General features: G+C 45.8%; 1 protein-coding gene across 1 annotated transcript in view; it reads left to right on the forward strand.

The window, feature by feature from the left end:
• Window positions 1–573: 573 nt before the first annotated feature.
• mgmt (O-6-methylguanine-DNA methyltransferase) overlaps window positions 574–18382 on the forward strand; it is a gene marked incomplete at its 5' end in the record, with an annotated part of 50309 nt that continues 32500 nt past the window's right edge. Inside the window, 3 exons of the mRNA XM_084470191.1 lie at window positions 574–583; window positions 825–931; window positions 4939–5005. Of these exons, the coding sequence (XP_084326317.1) occupies window positions 574–583; window positions 825–931; window positions 4939–5005 (184 nt within the window). The remainder of the gene's footprint in view (window positions 584–824; window positions 932–4938; window positions 5006–18382) is intronic.

Consider the following 18382-nt stretch of genomic DNA (forward strand, 5'->3'; position numbering starts at 1 on the left):
TCCATGCACTTGTAGGAAACTGTTCCAAGAAGCGGCAGTTCGTAATATATATCATTAATGATACTAGATCCTTTGTTTGGTCTTGAAGCCATCTTCTGAAACGAACACCATCTACGAGAGGATGATATTTATTATTTTTTCCGTGGATAGACACCCCAAAAAAATCTCTTCTCACAGACAGAATGAGATCTTGGATTTGATGATTTGGAAGCTTTGTCACAAGTAATGTGTGCGATTCCGTTGCCTTTCCTAAACCTTGTGGGAGCGGTGACTCATTTTGTAGTTTGAAAGTTGATGCTGTGCTGTAAAACTAACGTTCCCATCGGAATCAGAGAGAAGAACTATCGCACAATTCACACCAACCTGACAGAACCACAGATGAACTCATTGCTCACGCTACAAGTCTTTAACAAACAAATACACAGATAATAATGACACATGCTCACAGTTAGGATCCGTCCTGGCTGTGCCACTTCTGTGGAAAACTTTTAAATCAAATGTAATTCAAAGGCTCTAATCTTTTTAGGAGCCGGTTTGCTGCGTCTCTTTCGGGATATGGGGCAACGTCTCAGGATGGCTGGAGGTAGGAAAACTTTCTCTTTCTCTCTTTTTTGTATTCTGGGCCTTTATTAGCCTCCCCGCTAACTGCTGGTTACCCAGAATGCGCGGGGGCCACCTCTGCTGGGACCGGGGGCTTCAGATCCTGTCAGAGAGGGGTCGCGCTAACTGACTGTAATCTTTGGGGGTGTCCCACTCCCCCTGACCCACATCTAAGGCAGGTTCCATCCCCCTAACTTACCCCCAACCCCTCCCTCACTCTTCAGTCTGCCCCCTCCCCAACGGCCCACCTCAGTCACGCCTCTACCCTAAGCTCACCACCTCCACCCCCGCCCTCATCCACTACCGCTGTGATGCAAACCCCCACCCCACAGTACCCCCTTCTCCACCCCCCCCCCACCTCCAGTGGCCCCAACCCCTTGTCCGACTGGCCAACGCCAGGAATAATTCCCAGCTAACCCCACCACCACCACCACCACCCCAGCCCGTGCACGCAGTCCTAGCGGCAATTAGCAGTGTACGCCAAGCTGCGTCGCTCCAAACCCCCGGATCTCTGGGTTTTTCCTCTCCTTCGCCTGCGTCTCATGCCCGGATCATGAGACTCCAGCAAGACTTCAAGGCAAACTATGCAATTAGACAAAATAATGATAATGTCTTGTAGTGGGGGGTGAGTGGGGGGGGGGGTGGGACAAGAGGGAAGCTGAAACAGACTACTGGTGTGAGGGCGGGTAGAGGGGCGGTGGTGCTGGTTAGTAAGGGGGTGTAATTCGAACACTGAGACGCAGATAGGAGGCCGAATCAGACTGATTATCAAAACATATGATGAATTACATTCTGGCTCTAATTATCCCTCTGCTTTTATATGCAAAGCGAATGGGAGGCCTTTTTTGGCGGGTTCTGTGGTCAGCCGACTGTGGACATCACACTGGCCCTGTATTTTTTCTACTTCCTCTAAAGAAGCGTGGCGAGGGGCCGACTCATTTGGGGAAGGCGGGGGGAGATCCAGCAACACTTTTTTGTGCTTTTCTTCCTTCGTGGCTTTAATTAGGTGTAGGCTACTTTCAGCAGAGATATTTAACTCGGGCTGCAGCCAGAAATGGAGGAAAATAAAAAGAGAAAATGATGGAGTGGGGGGGAGGGGGAGCGGTGCAGTTTTGATGTTTGACCGGCGCAGATGTGTTGACGCGAAGAGTCCAAGCAAACACGCCGGAAAAAAGGAAAAGGGCGAGCGACGACTAAAAGCTCACGTAACGAGAGAGCTCGGGCCAAACGGTTTGAACTTGAGGGGTTGAAACTAGTGTAGCAACACAAATCACCCAAAGTACAGCGCCCCGCCTATCACAAAGTGCAGCTCCTCTTCCCTCTCCGGCTGAGAGCGGCAGGACCATTCCTATCGTCTTTTACACGGGGTGGTTTAAAAAGCGGATATTTCGCTGGGTGTTGTGCAAAACGAACCGGCGGTCCCTGGAGCAGCGGCGAACTTCACCTTGGCGGAGTAACGCTGTGATATTCTGTTTATTCTTCACTCACTTCATTTTACTCTGAGAAAATCCTCCAGAGATGGCTTATCTTGGAGCTGGAACAGGTGCACTCTAATTTACTCCTATTGCTTGGGGAGCCCAGAGGCCCCTGTAGAGAAGAAAGTAGCGGAGTTCTCTCTCTCTCTCTCTCTCTCTCTCTCTCTCTCTCTCTCTCTCTCTCGAAACTGTACAGCACAAACAGCCAGAGAAAGAGCATTTAATCGAAAAGAGAGAGGGGAAGAGAAGTGTGAGCTTTTGAGCGCTGCCATATCGTTTGGATACAGGAAATGTTGTTTTTCTTTCAAATATATATAAATACATATATATAGGGACGAGGGGGTGGATGGTGGAAAGTGCGATTACGATTTATTTAGTTGCACTTGTTAGACGCTGAATACTTTGTTGGAAAGTCGTTGGGGAACTTGTTGGTCCATCTTTGCTTCATGCAGAATTTTCAATTTTCAACATTCAATGGAAACTGTGCAGTGCTGCATTTTCATTCAAGAAAAGATCTTCCAAAAGATAGTGCTTACACTGGGATGTGATATGTATGGGTTACAGTGTGCTTAGCGTTTCAACACAACAGGCTGTTTGCTCTGGTAATGTGAGACAGTTTTTAAGCAGCAACAAAAACCAAACAAACAAAGCAACAACAACTTTGGTGCGTCACACACTCGCATTGCTCCACACTTTGAGAGAGAGAGCCAAGCTTTCAACTTGTTCAAATTTACTCTCCCAATTTTCTCTTTTCTCTCTGGTTTTTGAAGAGTGGAGATGGTATTTTATTTGTTCGGTATATTATAGGTCTGAATTCAGTCAGTATTTTTGTTTTGTGTTGTGTGTCCCGTGGGAATTATGCAATCAAAGCAGATGCCTCCAGCAGTCTAGAAAGCTCCCCTTGTGAATAACAGAAACCCTTGTACACAGCACTTTTTTTGTATGTGTGTATGAGGGAGGGGAGGGGGCCACGACAACAAAGCCAATATATGGCATTGTTTTCTCTATACCTGTATGCTCTACTACCACTTTTTTTTTAAAAACAGCATAACCACATAACCTGGCATTTATATTTAGCTAAAAATAGTATGAATAATAATATCGGAGACTCGCGGCCCGGTCTCGTTCAAAAGGTCATTTGAATACGGGAATGGCACCGTTACTGCGGGCAAGGCGACTGATGCAACAGAGGTTCAATTGACGCTGAACTTGAGTCTGGAGAATAAAAGCAAAAATAATAATAAAGACTCGAAATTGGGCTTCTGATGGAATTCCTCAAAGCAAAAACAAAAAAACACAAAACAGACTCTGTGAAGAATGAAAGCAACAGCACAGAGACAAAAGGCACAGATGGGAAGACGGTGGTGGTGGTGCTGCTGGTGGTGGTGGTGGAGGAGGAGGAGGAGGAGGGTGGAGGATCAACAAAATAAAAGCCACAGCACAAGGACAACTATAGAAAAATATCATATAGACTTTTAATGAGTGTGGCCCGCCCCCGAGCCTTACGTTTTTAATCACCTTTCCGTGTGACAGAATGCGAGCGGCCAGATTGTATATGCTAGAGGGACCCTCAGTTCTTGTCAAGTCAAGAGCATTTGAAGCAATCAATACCTGTCTATCCCGTGGCACACTCATAGTTGGCCATTAGGAAGGAGCTGCTTAAAGTAGGGCTCAGCCAATACCATTAGCCTTCGCCTAAGGGCAGTTCCATTCCTTAGTCAGTGTAGGCACCTGCCCCCTCACCCCCTCCACCTCACCCCCTTAACCCCTCCGCCCCTCCCCCCACCATTAAGAGCCTCCCTGGGGACATCATTTGGACACATCGGCCAAAGAGCACTTCTTTATTCCCTCTCTCTTCTCTCTCTGGCTCCACCGAAAATCAATACATCTCCCCCTTTTTTCTTATTTTCACAATTTTGCCTCCATATTATTCTCCTTTCTCGCTGCTGCCAGAAACCCTTGGACTATCATGTTTTTTTTATTTTTTTGTGTTTTTTTTTTATTTTGTCTTCTGTTTTATCTACAATTTCCTTTTGACTAATGCCTCAAGTGTTGGTGTTTGAAATAGAATGAGGAAATAATTAAATTATCCTCTCCTGAAAGTCATACCTAGCAGAGGTCCCACAGTTATTCAAATACTGTAGGGCATGTTTGATCTTACAGCTTACACTTGCTCTGGTTTGATCCTATATATATACTGTGTGTGTGTGTGTGTGTGTGTTTGTTCTGTGTGTGTGTGTGTGTGTGTGTGTGTGTGTGTGTGTGTGTGTGTGTGTGTGTGTGTGTGTGTGTGTGTGTGTGTGTACACCTATAAGCCTATTTTTCCTGCCTAACTAATGTTTTCGTTTAGAAAGTTTTCCACAAACTCAGCAAAATCTTCAGTGCTGGACAAACAGTTGACAGTTGGTTTTGAAGTTTGATGTGTGAACCATCACCCCTCAATCATCTCCTAAGTACTGCTGAATGAGTTCCTATTTCTATCCATCTCACCCACGTTACGTTGTCAAACTAGAGAAAGTTCAGTATATTAGGCTTTATTTCATTTCACTCCAAGGCAACTTCAACTAGCTGGAACAACTATTAAAGTGACCTAACAAAGGTGTCTTCAGTCAATCCTCCTCCTCCTCTTTTTTTGCCTTTATTTCTAAAGACACAGGGAAAAACAATGGCTTCTGCCTTTAAATCTCAGCCAGAGCTGTTTACAATAATAACTAGAGTGGTAGCCCAGTTCCGCAGCACTGGCGATTCCTGTGGCCGCCTGTATCGATCGCTAGGGGTCCTAATGAGCAGCCGCCGAGCTATGGCTAATGGTGTTGTGTCTGGTGTCCGCGGTAAACGCCCACACCGAGATTATCATTCCCAGGAGGCACTGGGAGAGGTTTGGCTGGCCCAGGCCCTCAGGGTGCTAGCGACACACTTCAGAGGTCAAGGTAAAGGATCAAATGAACAGCCAGGCCTAGGACCTAGCTTTGATGGACACTGCTGCTACACTGTAGCTACAATACACTGTAACCTAGCTTTGATGGACACTGCTGCTACACTGTAGCTACAATACACTGTAACCTAGCTTTGATGTACACTGCTGCTCTACTGTAGCTACCATACACTGTAACCTAGCTTTGATGGACACTGCTGCTATACTGTAGCTACCATACACTGTAACCTAGCTTTGATGGACACCACTGCTATACTGTAGCTACCATACACTGTAACCTAGCCTTGATACCACTGCTAACCCCCAAACAATAACCCTCCTTCCAGGAATGGTTAGGAGTACAATTGGTGCCATGATTGATGTACATAGTTCCATGGAGATGAGGTGATGGCTGGGGAGCAAGCTTGTAGCCTTCAGCTGGGGCAGCCAGGCCTATAGTCATAACTTTACTGTATCCACAATACTATATGTTTTACTCTAAAACATATAGTGTACTTTACTGTACCATAGTATGTTCACTGTAGGCTCTACTATGTGTATTATTTACAATACACTATATCAGACACTATACTGTATTTACACAATGCTGTAGTGTGGTATGTATGCTGTACTGTTTCTAACCCTAACACTGTGTACTGTGCAGTCTGTACTGTACAATTCTTCAATATAATACACCTGGTACTTTAGTATACATGCTGTACTCCCACACTGTTCTATAGTGGACTCTTTCATCTGATTGATAATCGCTGCATTCAAATTGCTCCATGCTGTTTACTTTTCCAAAGTACCGTTGAATGTTTTTACTACTTTTTTGCGTGTGTGTGTATGTGTGTGTGTTTGATAACCAGTCCTGCCAGTATAACGGTCTAATTGTAATAATTTGTTGCCGCTCTGGTTCCTGTACTTGTGTTCTCACAGCAGTAGTTGTAAAAAGAGAAAAAAAAGCGTCTATGACCAGAGCAATCGGAGAGAGGACACAGGGAACAACTGCCTAAATCTTTTAAAGAGAGCTCGGAGGACAGCAAGCCTGACAGACTGATAATGGGTTATTTGACTTTGGGGATGGCCCTGGCAAAAATACTGGCGCCCCCTTCCGATACCCCTGGCAGCCATTGTCCTTTCATAAGCCTTGGCATTCTGTCCGACTTGAGCGCCGTCCAAAAAGTTTAGCCGATTCCGAAGATAAGTGCCCACCAGACGCTCTCCGGTGTCTTCAGAGAAGGTAGGATTCTTTTTTTTTTCCGTACGTCTCTCTGTTTCCGTGAAGTTTTTCGGGCGGTGTGTCAGTCCACATAAACCGAGCGTCGAAATGAGGACTCATTTCCCCCCTCGCCTTTTCTTTTTCTCTCTCGCCCCCGATGGGAGCATTTATCGGTTTTGATATTCTGATTCACACACACTCACCCACACACACACACCCACACACACACACACCCTCACACTCACATGCACACACACACACCCACACACACACACACACACACACACACACACATCCTCACACTCACATGCACACACACTCACACACACACACAGACACACACACACACACACACACACGCACACACTCACACACGTGCACACCGCAAAGTGGGGTCCATTCTAATGAAGTCCCGGCCCGACGTCGGGAGTCAGAAGTGTGTTTGGAGTCACACTGCCTGCATGTCCTGGCAAATGCTGAGCATGTAAAACAGATCTGTCAATTATTCAACATGAGCAGGCGGATGTATGGAGTGACACAGGGGGTGGACAGGGGCCCACTAAGCCTCAGGCAGATGGGGGGGGGGGGGCACTGCTTTGATGTGTGTGTGGGCCCGCAGAGTGGAGCAAGGTGCACTGGGTAATACGCCCTGGAACAACCCACCCCACCTACTACACCCACACCCCTACCCTTACCCTAATGCACCGTCCACCTATGCACCCACACACATCCACCACCCACTGGGCTTTAGACGGTTAACATGAGGTAAGACGGTACTTATTCATATTATTCATCGCAGACGGGAGATTCAGGCCCCACAGCATCGAGTAGATGTGCCTATATGCTTTGTACATGAACATCCTATACAGCCTATATCCTACATCCTACAACCTATGTTCCACTTTAGAGACCCCTCCTCCCCTTTAGATCCACAGAACCCCTTAACCTAGACTCACCTCGGGGCGTCCGTGGCCCTGGAACTGCCCCCCCTTCTCCTGGTTCTCAGGCTGGCTGAAGCTATGGTCGCATAATAAACTAGATGCTCCTGTTGTAGTTTTGGTTCGCCTGCATTTCATTTTGTTCATATACATTTTTATTTCTGTTATTTCTATTTTTATATTTGATCTCAGTATGATAATTAGCATTCTTTTATTGATGTATTTAGCAGTGTATTTGTCTTTCCCACTTTTCCTTTTTTGCATTTCCTTGAACATTATTGTGCGAGAAGTGCAACATAAATTGCACTTAAAATAGGGCTTGTGTTTTTCATTGATTTATTGATTTAACTCACCTGCACGTGTACTGTGTACTGTGTACACACACACACACACACACACACACACACACACACACACACACAAATTTGTATATATATATATATATATACACACACACACATACACACACACACACACACACACACACACACACACACACATTCACAGGACATGAATGACATAAGGAAACACACAAACCCTTTGAACACACACACACACACACACACACACACACACACACACACACACACACACACACACACAAATTTGTATATATATATATATATACACACACACACATACACACACACACACACACACACACACACACACACATTCACAGGACATGAATGACATAAGGAAACACACAAACCCTTTGAACACACACACACACACACACACACACACACACACACACACACACACACAAACACACACACACTTGCTAAGCTTAATTTGCCCACCAGCTAAACAAGAGGTAGGCAGCAGTTGTTTCAGATAATAAAGATTTAAATTGCTGATTTTGTTTCCAGTGCCACAGGAATGACACGACTCATTCACACAATGAATAGGAAAAGTTCCCCTCTCCAGAGTCCCCCCTTTGCGTGCGTACAATAGCCTGGCTTAATTACATTAAGTTTGGCGAAGAGGCGAGCCGACGGGCTGACATTTTGTTACGCCACGAGTGCTCCTTCCAATAACAATGGAGCCCCAAACAAGACCTAATTAATATGCATAGCGGAGCCAGTGAACTTAATTGTCAAGTTGCCTTTATCAACCTGTCAAAGGATTGACAATTAAAACAGCTTTCGTTAAAACTTTAATGAGCGCGCTCGAGTAGCAGAGACGCATGGCAAGGGTAGGTGGAGAGCAGACACAGGCTTTATCCGTCATGAAAGACGCTACAAGACAACCCAGCCATTATTATTTCCTATCAGGATAAAACTATGCAAATCATGTGATGCATTTTTAAATAATCAGCCAATGAGTGATATTTAATTTATCGCCTATACTCTTAGAATGAATATTTAACGCTGTTTTTAAGTTGATGAATTCATTAAATCAGTTGGGTGCTGATGATGATGATGATGATGACAACGATGATGAGGACGATGGACTGAAACAGTACCCCTCTGAACTGTGAACATTCTTCTATCGGGTCAAAATATTTTTTTGCGCTGGAATCACCTGCAGTTTCAGTTTCCCCTGGAATCCGACTTAAGTATCGGGATTCTTTCTGCTCCAGCAAGTACCGTTCAGGAGTTCATGCTTTTTTCCCCCCTTCTCTTTCCCCTCCCGTTTCCCAGCCAGCCTCATCATTTACCCAGCCGGGGCCACGGAGAGAGAGAGAGAGAGAGAGGAGTGGAGCGCGGGGTGGAGGTGTATATACCGCGGCCCCTGTAGTTTTTCTCCTCCACATTGACACCATCATGTCTATGTTCCAGGGGAGGTGTCGGAGGGTGTTGGGTTGGTGGTAGTAGTGGGGGGGGGTGGGGTTCGGGGGGGGGGGGGGGGGGTGTAAAAAGAAAAAAAAAGTGCTGACTCACCGCCGGTGCGCTAGTTGTTGTTCTCCCTTACAGATGTGACCGTTAATAGGCCCGCATCCATAACCATTAGTGTGTCTCAGTGCACAGGTACCCGATGGGCCCCGTGCGCCTGCCATTTGGTCTCGGTTCACCGTGCTCGCCTGCAGATGTGAGCGCCACGCACACCTGCTCTGGGTGGGTTTGTGGGGGGCTGGGGAGGGAGGGGAGTGGCGCCGGGGGGGGGGGGGGGTAGGGGGGGTCGATGGTGGGTGAGGGTTTTTTTTTGGGGGGGGGGGGGGGGGGGAGGGGGGAGGGTTGGGCTGGTTGTAGGGGGTTGGTGGGAACAGACCGGCTCCATCCGTCACAGCTCACGCCTCTGAGCGCGCTCTGTCGGAACAAGGCCTTGGTTCCGGTCCAGCGGCCCTCAGACTGGAGGTCAGTGGCCGTCCCTCTCTCGCCGCGGACCCCGGCCCCCGCTATGAATCATACCCTCCCCCGTTCTCTCTAACTCTCCACACCACCCACCCCCCCTTCCCTCCCTCTCCCCCCCCCCCTCTCTCTCTCTCTCTCTCTCTCTCTCTCTCTCTCTCTCTCTCTCTCTCTCGCTCTTTGTAGTCCCTCGTCCAATTTTGGTCCGTGCCCACTCTTCGCTCTGCCACAACCCTTAAGCCCCCTCGTGGCTGTTCGCATTCTCTCTCTCTCTCTCTCTCTCTCTCTCTCTCTCTCTCTCTCTCTCTCTCTCTCTCTCTCTCTCGCCCCCTCCCTCCCAGGCTGGCTCAGGTGGGGCTCAGGTAGGGACGGCACCTTAAAGGGAGAACACACACTAATGACCGTGTTCCATCGCATCATACACTTCCTCTGAGCGCGCACACACACACACACACACACACACACACACACACACACACACACAAAACCACAAAAACACAAAGACTCACACAAAAACACAAAAACACATACAAGACAAGACACACCACACACACACGCCCACGAAACTTGTGTGGGTCTGTGGCGGGCATCAGGCCATGCTTCACACTACATTTGTTGATGTGTGCATGCATGTGCACGTCTCACGCCAGCCTGCCTCCCATCAAGCCCTAATGAGGCCAGCTGGCTCTGGGCTCGGACAAAACCAAACTGCAGCCCCGTCTCTCCTCGTACACCACCCCCCCCACCCACCCACCCACCCACGACCACCACCACCACCGCCACCCTCACCCACCACCCTCACACATACACACACACACACACACACACATACACACAGTCCAGCATTTCCCTCTTCACCAGATATCTTGAAGATCCACGGACGACTGAACACACACACAGCAGATTGGGGAGGGAATGGACAGTGTGTGTATGTGTTTGCGTGTGTTTGTTAAAATGTACCGCACAGCAGATCCGCTCTCTTGGCCAGGGCCAGAGCTAGGGTCCGGAGAGTCCACGTCTGAAATGCCCACCACCCCGGCCCCTCTTTGCCATCCCTTCCCCCTTCCCGACAGACCTCCACCCCCCATCCCCGCCCGCCTCTATCCAAGTTGCTAACTTGCTGCTCTAGCACCACCAACCCCACCACCACATGTGTTCTCTACATCTTCAGCAAGGCACGGCAGTGATGTCAAGGTCTCGCTGTTCGGAGCAGACATGGATAAGAGGGGGAACACCCCCAGGCGATGTCCAGGGAATACATAGCGTCTGACGATGGAGAGTACCGCAAAAAAACCACAGCCAACTATGCTACACATAAGGGTGTAAAAAATAGAAAACACCCGCCTCGCATGAAAGGGTGAAGAAAGCATTTCATGTCAACCATGTGAAGGTTTAAGTTTAAAGAAATAAGATAAATATATATAATGTAAATACATAAGTACAATATATGTAAGTACATTGGATATATTATTGTTGCAGCATCCAGTTAAATGCTTAGAATCATGGACTGACACAATTATTTTGTTTGCGAAGAAAAAGTGATGTCATTTTTTCTTCTTTTCTTGTTTTTTGTTAACAAGGGCCAAAGAGCCCAGTGAGGAGATTCATGTTGTCTAGGCTGTGACTTGGCACAGACATAGCTCCATGTGGATGGCTAATTCTCCAGCTCTTTCTCATTGTCTCCTTGACAACTAATAACACACTTCCTTTGAGTCACGCACACAACCAAACAGACCACGCACACACCAAACACCACCAAAAACACATGCGCGCATTAGTAAATGTGCAGGTTCAAGCACACACTCGAATGCATGCAATCTGTTCGCACACACGTGCAAAATTATATTTACCCTGACGAGCCGAATGCACACACACATGCACAAGCACACTTCCTCATGTCTCGAAATCTCTGCATGCTAATAGCAGGGTGCTCACACTTGTTCTCAATAAGCACAGACACGCAGCACAAATACACATCATCATAACCATGAATTATAGATATTCACATTCACATACATTTCAGCCTTTGGCAGATTTTATACCAAGTGATTGGCGTGTGTGTAGTTGATTGCTGGTTTAAGTAGCCTTACCTGACTAGTGATGGGCGATTCATGAATGATTTGCATTGTGCGATCAAGTACATTCGTATCTGCGACTGGATTGTTCAATTTCATTCTTTCATTCTTGGATTTACACATTACATTACTTCTATGATCCACAACGTACAATCTCTATCTGCATGTGATTTGTTAATTTTTATCTTTCGTTATTAATTTTTTGTTTTGCACAAGCTCATCATTTTATAGGGACTCTCAATAATGAATGACTTACCAGTCTGACCCACTAAGCCCTGCTAAACGATTCGTTACACTGATTTGTATTTTTTTATGTGGTATTTACATAAAGTAGATCTTCAGACACAGGTGCATTGTTTATTATGTGCCAAAATAAACCAAATGATGGTGATGATGAAAATTATTAAAATTAGAAGGTTGGCTCTATCATGTACTTTTTGTCTACTTGTCTGCTTAAAATCCCTTTGTACCCCTGTCCATCAAAGCCCTTAATTGCAAGTAGCCAGAGGCAAGCCCCAGTGTTTTTAATCCCAACTGTACAGTGTAATTGTCTTGGATTTGCCAACCCAGTCGCCAGAGAAAAACGTTCCCAGAGTACTCTTCTACGAACGTTGGATACGTAGCTCAGTCAACGTTTCAGGGCCAAAATACGTTACATGTCAACGTTCCATTGTAAAGAGTGGAGACTGCGCCCGCACCACGTGACTTTCAAGTTTCTTATTTCAGCACAGAAGAAAGATGGTGGCCAGCCGTGTAAAATGCTACATTTTAGGGCCGTTTCTGTATCTTCAGGTTTTTTGATAACATATTTAGCGAGAAATGTGTACTCTATGTTCACAATCTTGATTCAGAGAATGCATATGAGCTTTAGTTTAGATGTTACGCGGATATATCGTTCCTGCCAGCAAAACGTTGTGAACTGACGTAATGCCCAAGGATACGTTGACAGTATACGTTTTCGTGAACACTGGATTACGTTGCAGTTCAACGTAAAATAGCGAGTTGTACCTACCAACAAGGACATTTCCTGGTTATAAAAAATACATAAATTGGAATTATTTGGAGACTTCTACAACGCTGCCAGTAGGCCTACGGCGAAGGTAGTCGCGGGTGTAACCCCCCCCCCCCCCTCAACAATCCCGATCGTCCCCCCCCGTCAACAATCCCGATCGCCCCCCCCCCCCCTCCCCCGTCAACAATCCCGATCGCCCCCCCTCCCCCCCTCAACAATCCCGATCGTCCCCCCCCCGTCAACAATCCCGATCGCCCCCCCCCCCCCTCAACAATCCCGATCGTCCCCCCCCCCCCGTCAACAATCCCGATCGCCCCCCCCCTCCCCCGTCAACAATCCCGATCGCCCCCCCTCCCCCCCTCAACAATCCCGATCGTCCCCCCCCCCCCCCCTCAACAATCCCGATCGTCCCCCCCCCCCCCCCCCCCCTCAACAATCCCGATCGCCCCCCCGCTCCCCCGTCAACAATCCCGATCGCCCCCCTCCCCGTCAACAATAAAAACGGAGTCGCGGGTGTAATCCGCGGGTCACGGTTTTCTTGGGTACTTTCAAAACCCACCACAGAAACAGTTGGGGTGTAATATGTATTGTATAATCTTCATGAAAACTCAGTCAGAACTATTAAACACCAGAGGATGGGCGGGGAGGGGCAGTGGACACACACACACACACACACACACACACACACACACACACACACACACACACACACACAATGCATTTCGCTGCTACAACAACAAAAAAATACAAGAAAAGGTTCCCTCTAATATTATTACTTTCAAAACATTGGCCAAAATTAAACACAGAGCTGCCAACTCTCACGGTTTGACCGTGTGACACGCGCTTTTGCCTGCTTACACACACACGCACACACGCCACACATCCAATTTCTCACGGCAAACCCCCGTCCACCCCCTCAACAATCCTGATCCCCCCCCCCCCTTAGATAAATAAATACATATATAAATATGTAGGGCAGGCAGCTATAACGCTATGGTTCCCATCGACCACACGACCTGGCCATTATTTAATTTTCTGTTTTATATATTATATTATATAGGCTATTATTATCCCGAAAATATTGATTCTAGGTTCCACGTTGCAAACGACTTCATGAGTTCAAACATAAACCATCATTGTAACATAACATTCATTCATAGATCGGCTCCACACCACGTTAACGACGTTAAGCCACCAGAGTGGTGGTGACGTTATATTATTCGCGTCGACAGCAGCGAAGAGCTGTAGTTCACAAAGTGGCCTCACACAAAACCTAACATTATCAAACTTCTTCTCGAACATTTTTTGTTTTCTTGGCATAAAAAAATATCATTTAAATCCACAAACAACATATGTGTAATCCAGGGCATATAAAGACTGGGACTCGAAAATAATTACTTTCTCTCCATTGAAACCCATTCATATTTTTCGATCCCATAGGTCCCATGGGCTCTACCTGAAGGGGCGTGACTTCGCCACTCTATAGAGAAGAGCCGTGTAATAAATAAATCAATAAATGTATTTATTTATTCATTTATTTATTATATACGGAGACCACCAGACTTCCTTGAAGCAAGGAGGATGGTCAATGGTCAGATACAGATCTTGTTATAACGATAATTGAATAAAAGCTATATGGTCTACTTATAATATTATAACTAAATAATTGTATATTTATATATATGATATATATAATATATATTGTAAACCTCATAGGCATATAAAGACTGGGACCAGAAAATAATTACTTTCTCTCCATTGAAGCCCATTCATAATTTTCGATTTCAGAGGTCCCGTGGGCTCTACCGGAAGGGGCGTGACTTCGCCGCTCTATTAAACTTACTCATACGTTATGGTCATAGGCTGGCGCCAGACTAAACAGCGCCTCCACGAGTGCCGCCGAGGTAATGACACCCCAGTTGTGAGGGGACATCAATGAATTTTGTTTTGACAATAAAATGTCTGCTGACTTCAGTGGCCATTAGACCTTCAGCCAGGGTGCATCTTGGGATTACTCTGTGAAAATTTTGGGTCTCTGGGAAAAAGCCAGCCCTAACCCTAACCCTAACCCTAAACCTCAGACCCCCCCCCCTCCCTGCCCTCGGCGTCCGATCGGGCCAAGTTTCGGTGTGGGGGTCCCAGTTATGCCCTAGAATAAGGTATTCAAGTTTCAGGGTGGTAGGACCTTCCTATCTCAAAAACTGTCTTTCCACCACATTCTGAATCATTAAGGTCTTGCAGGCAACACTTCTGAGAGGCTTTGTCCAAATAACAGTCAATTTCGGAAAACTTTTTTTCTCTAAGGGCTAGAAATCCAAATCTCGGATATGTCGTTCTCAGGACCCCGGGAAGTGTGTGTGTACATTTTGGAATCTCTAGCTTGCTCAAAAAGGTGGGAAAAGGGGCGTGACCTCCAACAGTAGAGTAAATGTACATAAGACAGAGGTTAGTTTCTAGTCCCCATTTTTTGTGGGATGGACGTGTACATTTGTGGCTTAAGGTGTGTAGACACAGCTGGCCTGTGGACAAGTGAAGTCTGGGGTCAAAAGGTCAAAAGGAGCCAGCACCACGCCGCTTATGAGATAACAAAAAGTTAATGTGCATTTCTCTCATAACTTTTTGTCATTATTAAAGTGACGCCTGATTCTCAGATATGCATGTTGGATGGCTAGGGTGTAGGTCTGGGGAGAACTTCAGGCCAAAATCTTGCAAGCGAACCGGTGAGGTGCAACAAGATGGAGCACTTGCTGAGTTATTTCTTGTAGGGCTGCACCCCTAGGTTGATAATGATATGTGTCCTTTGAGACCCCCTTTGATATAATATAGCTTACTTGTTAATGTCCTCGACTCAGTCACCTATTGCATCACTTCCTTTAAGGCTTCGGCCTCCTAATAGATCATTTCATATATATGAAACCACCACCACTGGGACCTGACCTGGCAACAATTTTCCATATCCATATGGGGATGGGGGGGGGGGGGTGGTTCTTGTGGACAGTAGGGGTGTACACTAGACATAGGAAGCACACTCAGGAGGAGGAATGACCTCTCAGTGAGAGGTCATTCTCACACATATTTAATTAATTGTTTCAAATAACCCTGCCTCGTTAAAGCTTCATTAAAAAGTAACATATTAATTACAAGTCTAAACTGCAGAAAATATAAACATATTTCAAGGTTTCCTTTTGAAGGAAATCTTGGAATATCTGTCTATTTCCTAACCAGCGGGTAAAAGCCAACGTTTACGACAAAAACAACCCACTTGACGGCAGCACCGTTGCCGCTATGTAAGGAGCAGAGGGGGCTGGCAACCATAGCAACCATGAGAGTCACGTGCGTATCACATGTTTAAAGCCGTTATTGTATTTAATTAATTAAATATTAAAATATATATTATATATATCATATATATAAATATACAATTATTTAGTTATAATATTATAAGTACCATATTATAAGGACCATAGCTTTTATTCAATTATCGTTATAACAAGATCTGTATCTGACCATTGACCATCCTCCTTGCTTCGAGGAAGTCTGGTGGTCTCCGTATATAATAAATAAATAAATAAATACATTTATTGATTTATTTATTACACGGCTCTTCTCTATAGAGTGGCGAAGTCACGCCCCTTCAGGTAGAGCCCATGGGACCTATGGGATCGAAAAATATGAATGGGTTTCAATGGAGAGAAAGTAATTATTTTCGAGTCCCAGTCTTTATATGCCCTGGATTACACATATGTTGTTTGTGGATTTAAATGATAATTTTTCATGCCAAGAAAACTAAAAATGTTAGAGAAGAAGTTTGATAATGTTAGGTTTTGTGTGAGGCCACTTTGTGAACTACAGCTCTTCGCTGCTGTCGACGCGAATAATATAACGTCACCACCACTCTGGTGGCTTAACGTCGTTAACGTGGTTTGGAGCCAATCTATGAATGAATGTTATGTTACAATGAACTCATGAAGTCGTTTGCAACGTGGAACCTAGAATCAATATTTTCGAGATAATAATAGCCTATAGCCTACTAATATATAAAACAGAAAATTAAATAATGGCCAGGTCGTGTGGTCGATGGGAACCATAGCGTTATAGCATGCCTGCCCTACATATTTATATATGTATTTATTTATTTAAGGGGGGGGGGACGATCGGGATTGTTGACGGGCGATCAGGATTGTTGAGGGGGTGGACGGGGGGTGGACGGGCGGGGGTGGGGGGACGGACGGACGGACGGACGCGTGTTTTTGTTTTTTTTTGCCGTGAGAAATTGGATGTGTGGCGTGTGTGCGTGTGTGTGTAAGCAGGCAAAGGCGCGTGTCACACGGTCAAACCCTGAGAGTTGGCAGCTCTGTGTTTAATTTTGGCCAATGTTTTGAAAGTAATAATATTAGAGTTATTATTAATATTAATTAATAATTGTTTTTTTTGTATTTTTTTGTTGTTGTAGCAGCGAAATGCATTGTGTGTGTGTGTGTGTGTGTGTGTGTGTGTGTGTGTGTGTGTGTGTGTGTGTGTGTGTGTGTGTGTGTGTGTGTGTGTGTGTGTGTGTCCACTGCCCCTCCCCGCCCATCCTCTGGTGTTTAATAGTTCTGACTGAGTTTTCATGAAGATTATACAATACATATTACACCCCAACTGTTTCTGTGGTGGGTTTTGAAAGTACCCAAGAAAACCGTGACCCGCGGATTACACCCGCGACTCCGTTTTTATTGTTGACGGGGGGGCGATCGGGATTGTTGACCGGGGAGGGGGGGGGGGCGACGATCGGGATTGTTGAGGGGGGGAGGGGGGGGGGGCGATCGGGATTGTTGACGGGGGAGGGGGGGGCGATCGGGATTGTTGAGGGGGGGGGGGGTTACACCCGCGACTCCCTTCGCCGTACTGGCAGCGGTGTAGAAGTCTCCAAATAATTCCAATTTATGTATTTTTTATAACCAGGAAATGTCCTTGTTGGTAGGTACAACTCGCTATTTTACGTTGAACTGCAACGTAATCCAGTGTTCACGAAAACGTATACTGTCAGCGTATCCTTGGGCATTACGTCAGTTCACAACGTTTTGCTGGCAGGAACGATACTATATCCGCGTAACATCTAAACTAAAGCTCATATGCATTCTCTGAATCAAGATTGTGAACATAAAGTACACATTTCTCGCTAAAGATGTTATCAAAAAACCTGAAGATACAGAAACGGCCCTAAAATGTAGCATTTTACACGGCTGGCCACCATCTTTCTTCTGTGCTGAAATAAGAAACTTGAAAGTCACGTGGTGCGGGCGCAGTCTCCACTCTTTACAATGGAACGTTGACATGTAACGTATTTTGGCCCTGAAACGTTGACTGAGCTACGTATCCAACGTTCGTAGAAGAGTACTCTGGGAACGTTTTTCTCTGGCGACTGGGTTGGATTTGCACATGTGCATTACTTCTATGATCTGGTACGTATGATTTGTATATGTGAGTGGATCGTCCATCTCCTTCTTTCGTTCTTTGATTTGCTGAGCCGGCTCGAAAAGATCTGTTGAATGAAATAGATCTGAAGATCCGAGTCCGAAAAAAGATCTGAACTTCCCATCACTACACCTGACTCAGGCCCTCTAAGGCTGCTGAAACCAGCCATCAACCACACACACTCCACAGTAACTTAACAAGTAAGACTGCGAAAAAAGTTTCTTAAAAAGAAAAACTTGATTGCACAAATACACATCATCATATCCATAAATGATATAGGTTAGTCATTCAAATATACTGATTTAAAGTAAGTTGCAAGTTGCTTTTATCTATCCATATTTTAGCTTTTGATTGATCTATCTTTTATTTATCTAAATTGACCACAAAAATGAGCA

Source organism: Micromesistius poutassou (genome assembly GCF_964030765.1).
Source record: "Micromesistius poutassou genome assembly, chromosome: 7".
Classification (NCBI taxonomy): Eukaryota; Metazoa; Chordata; class Actinopteri; order Gadiformes; family Gadidae; genus Micromesistius; species Micromesistius poutassou.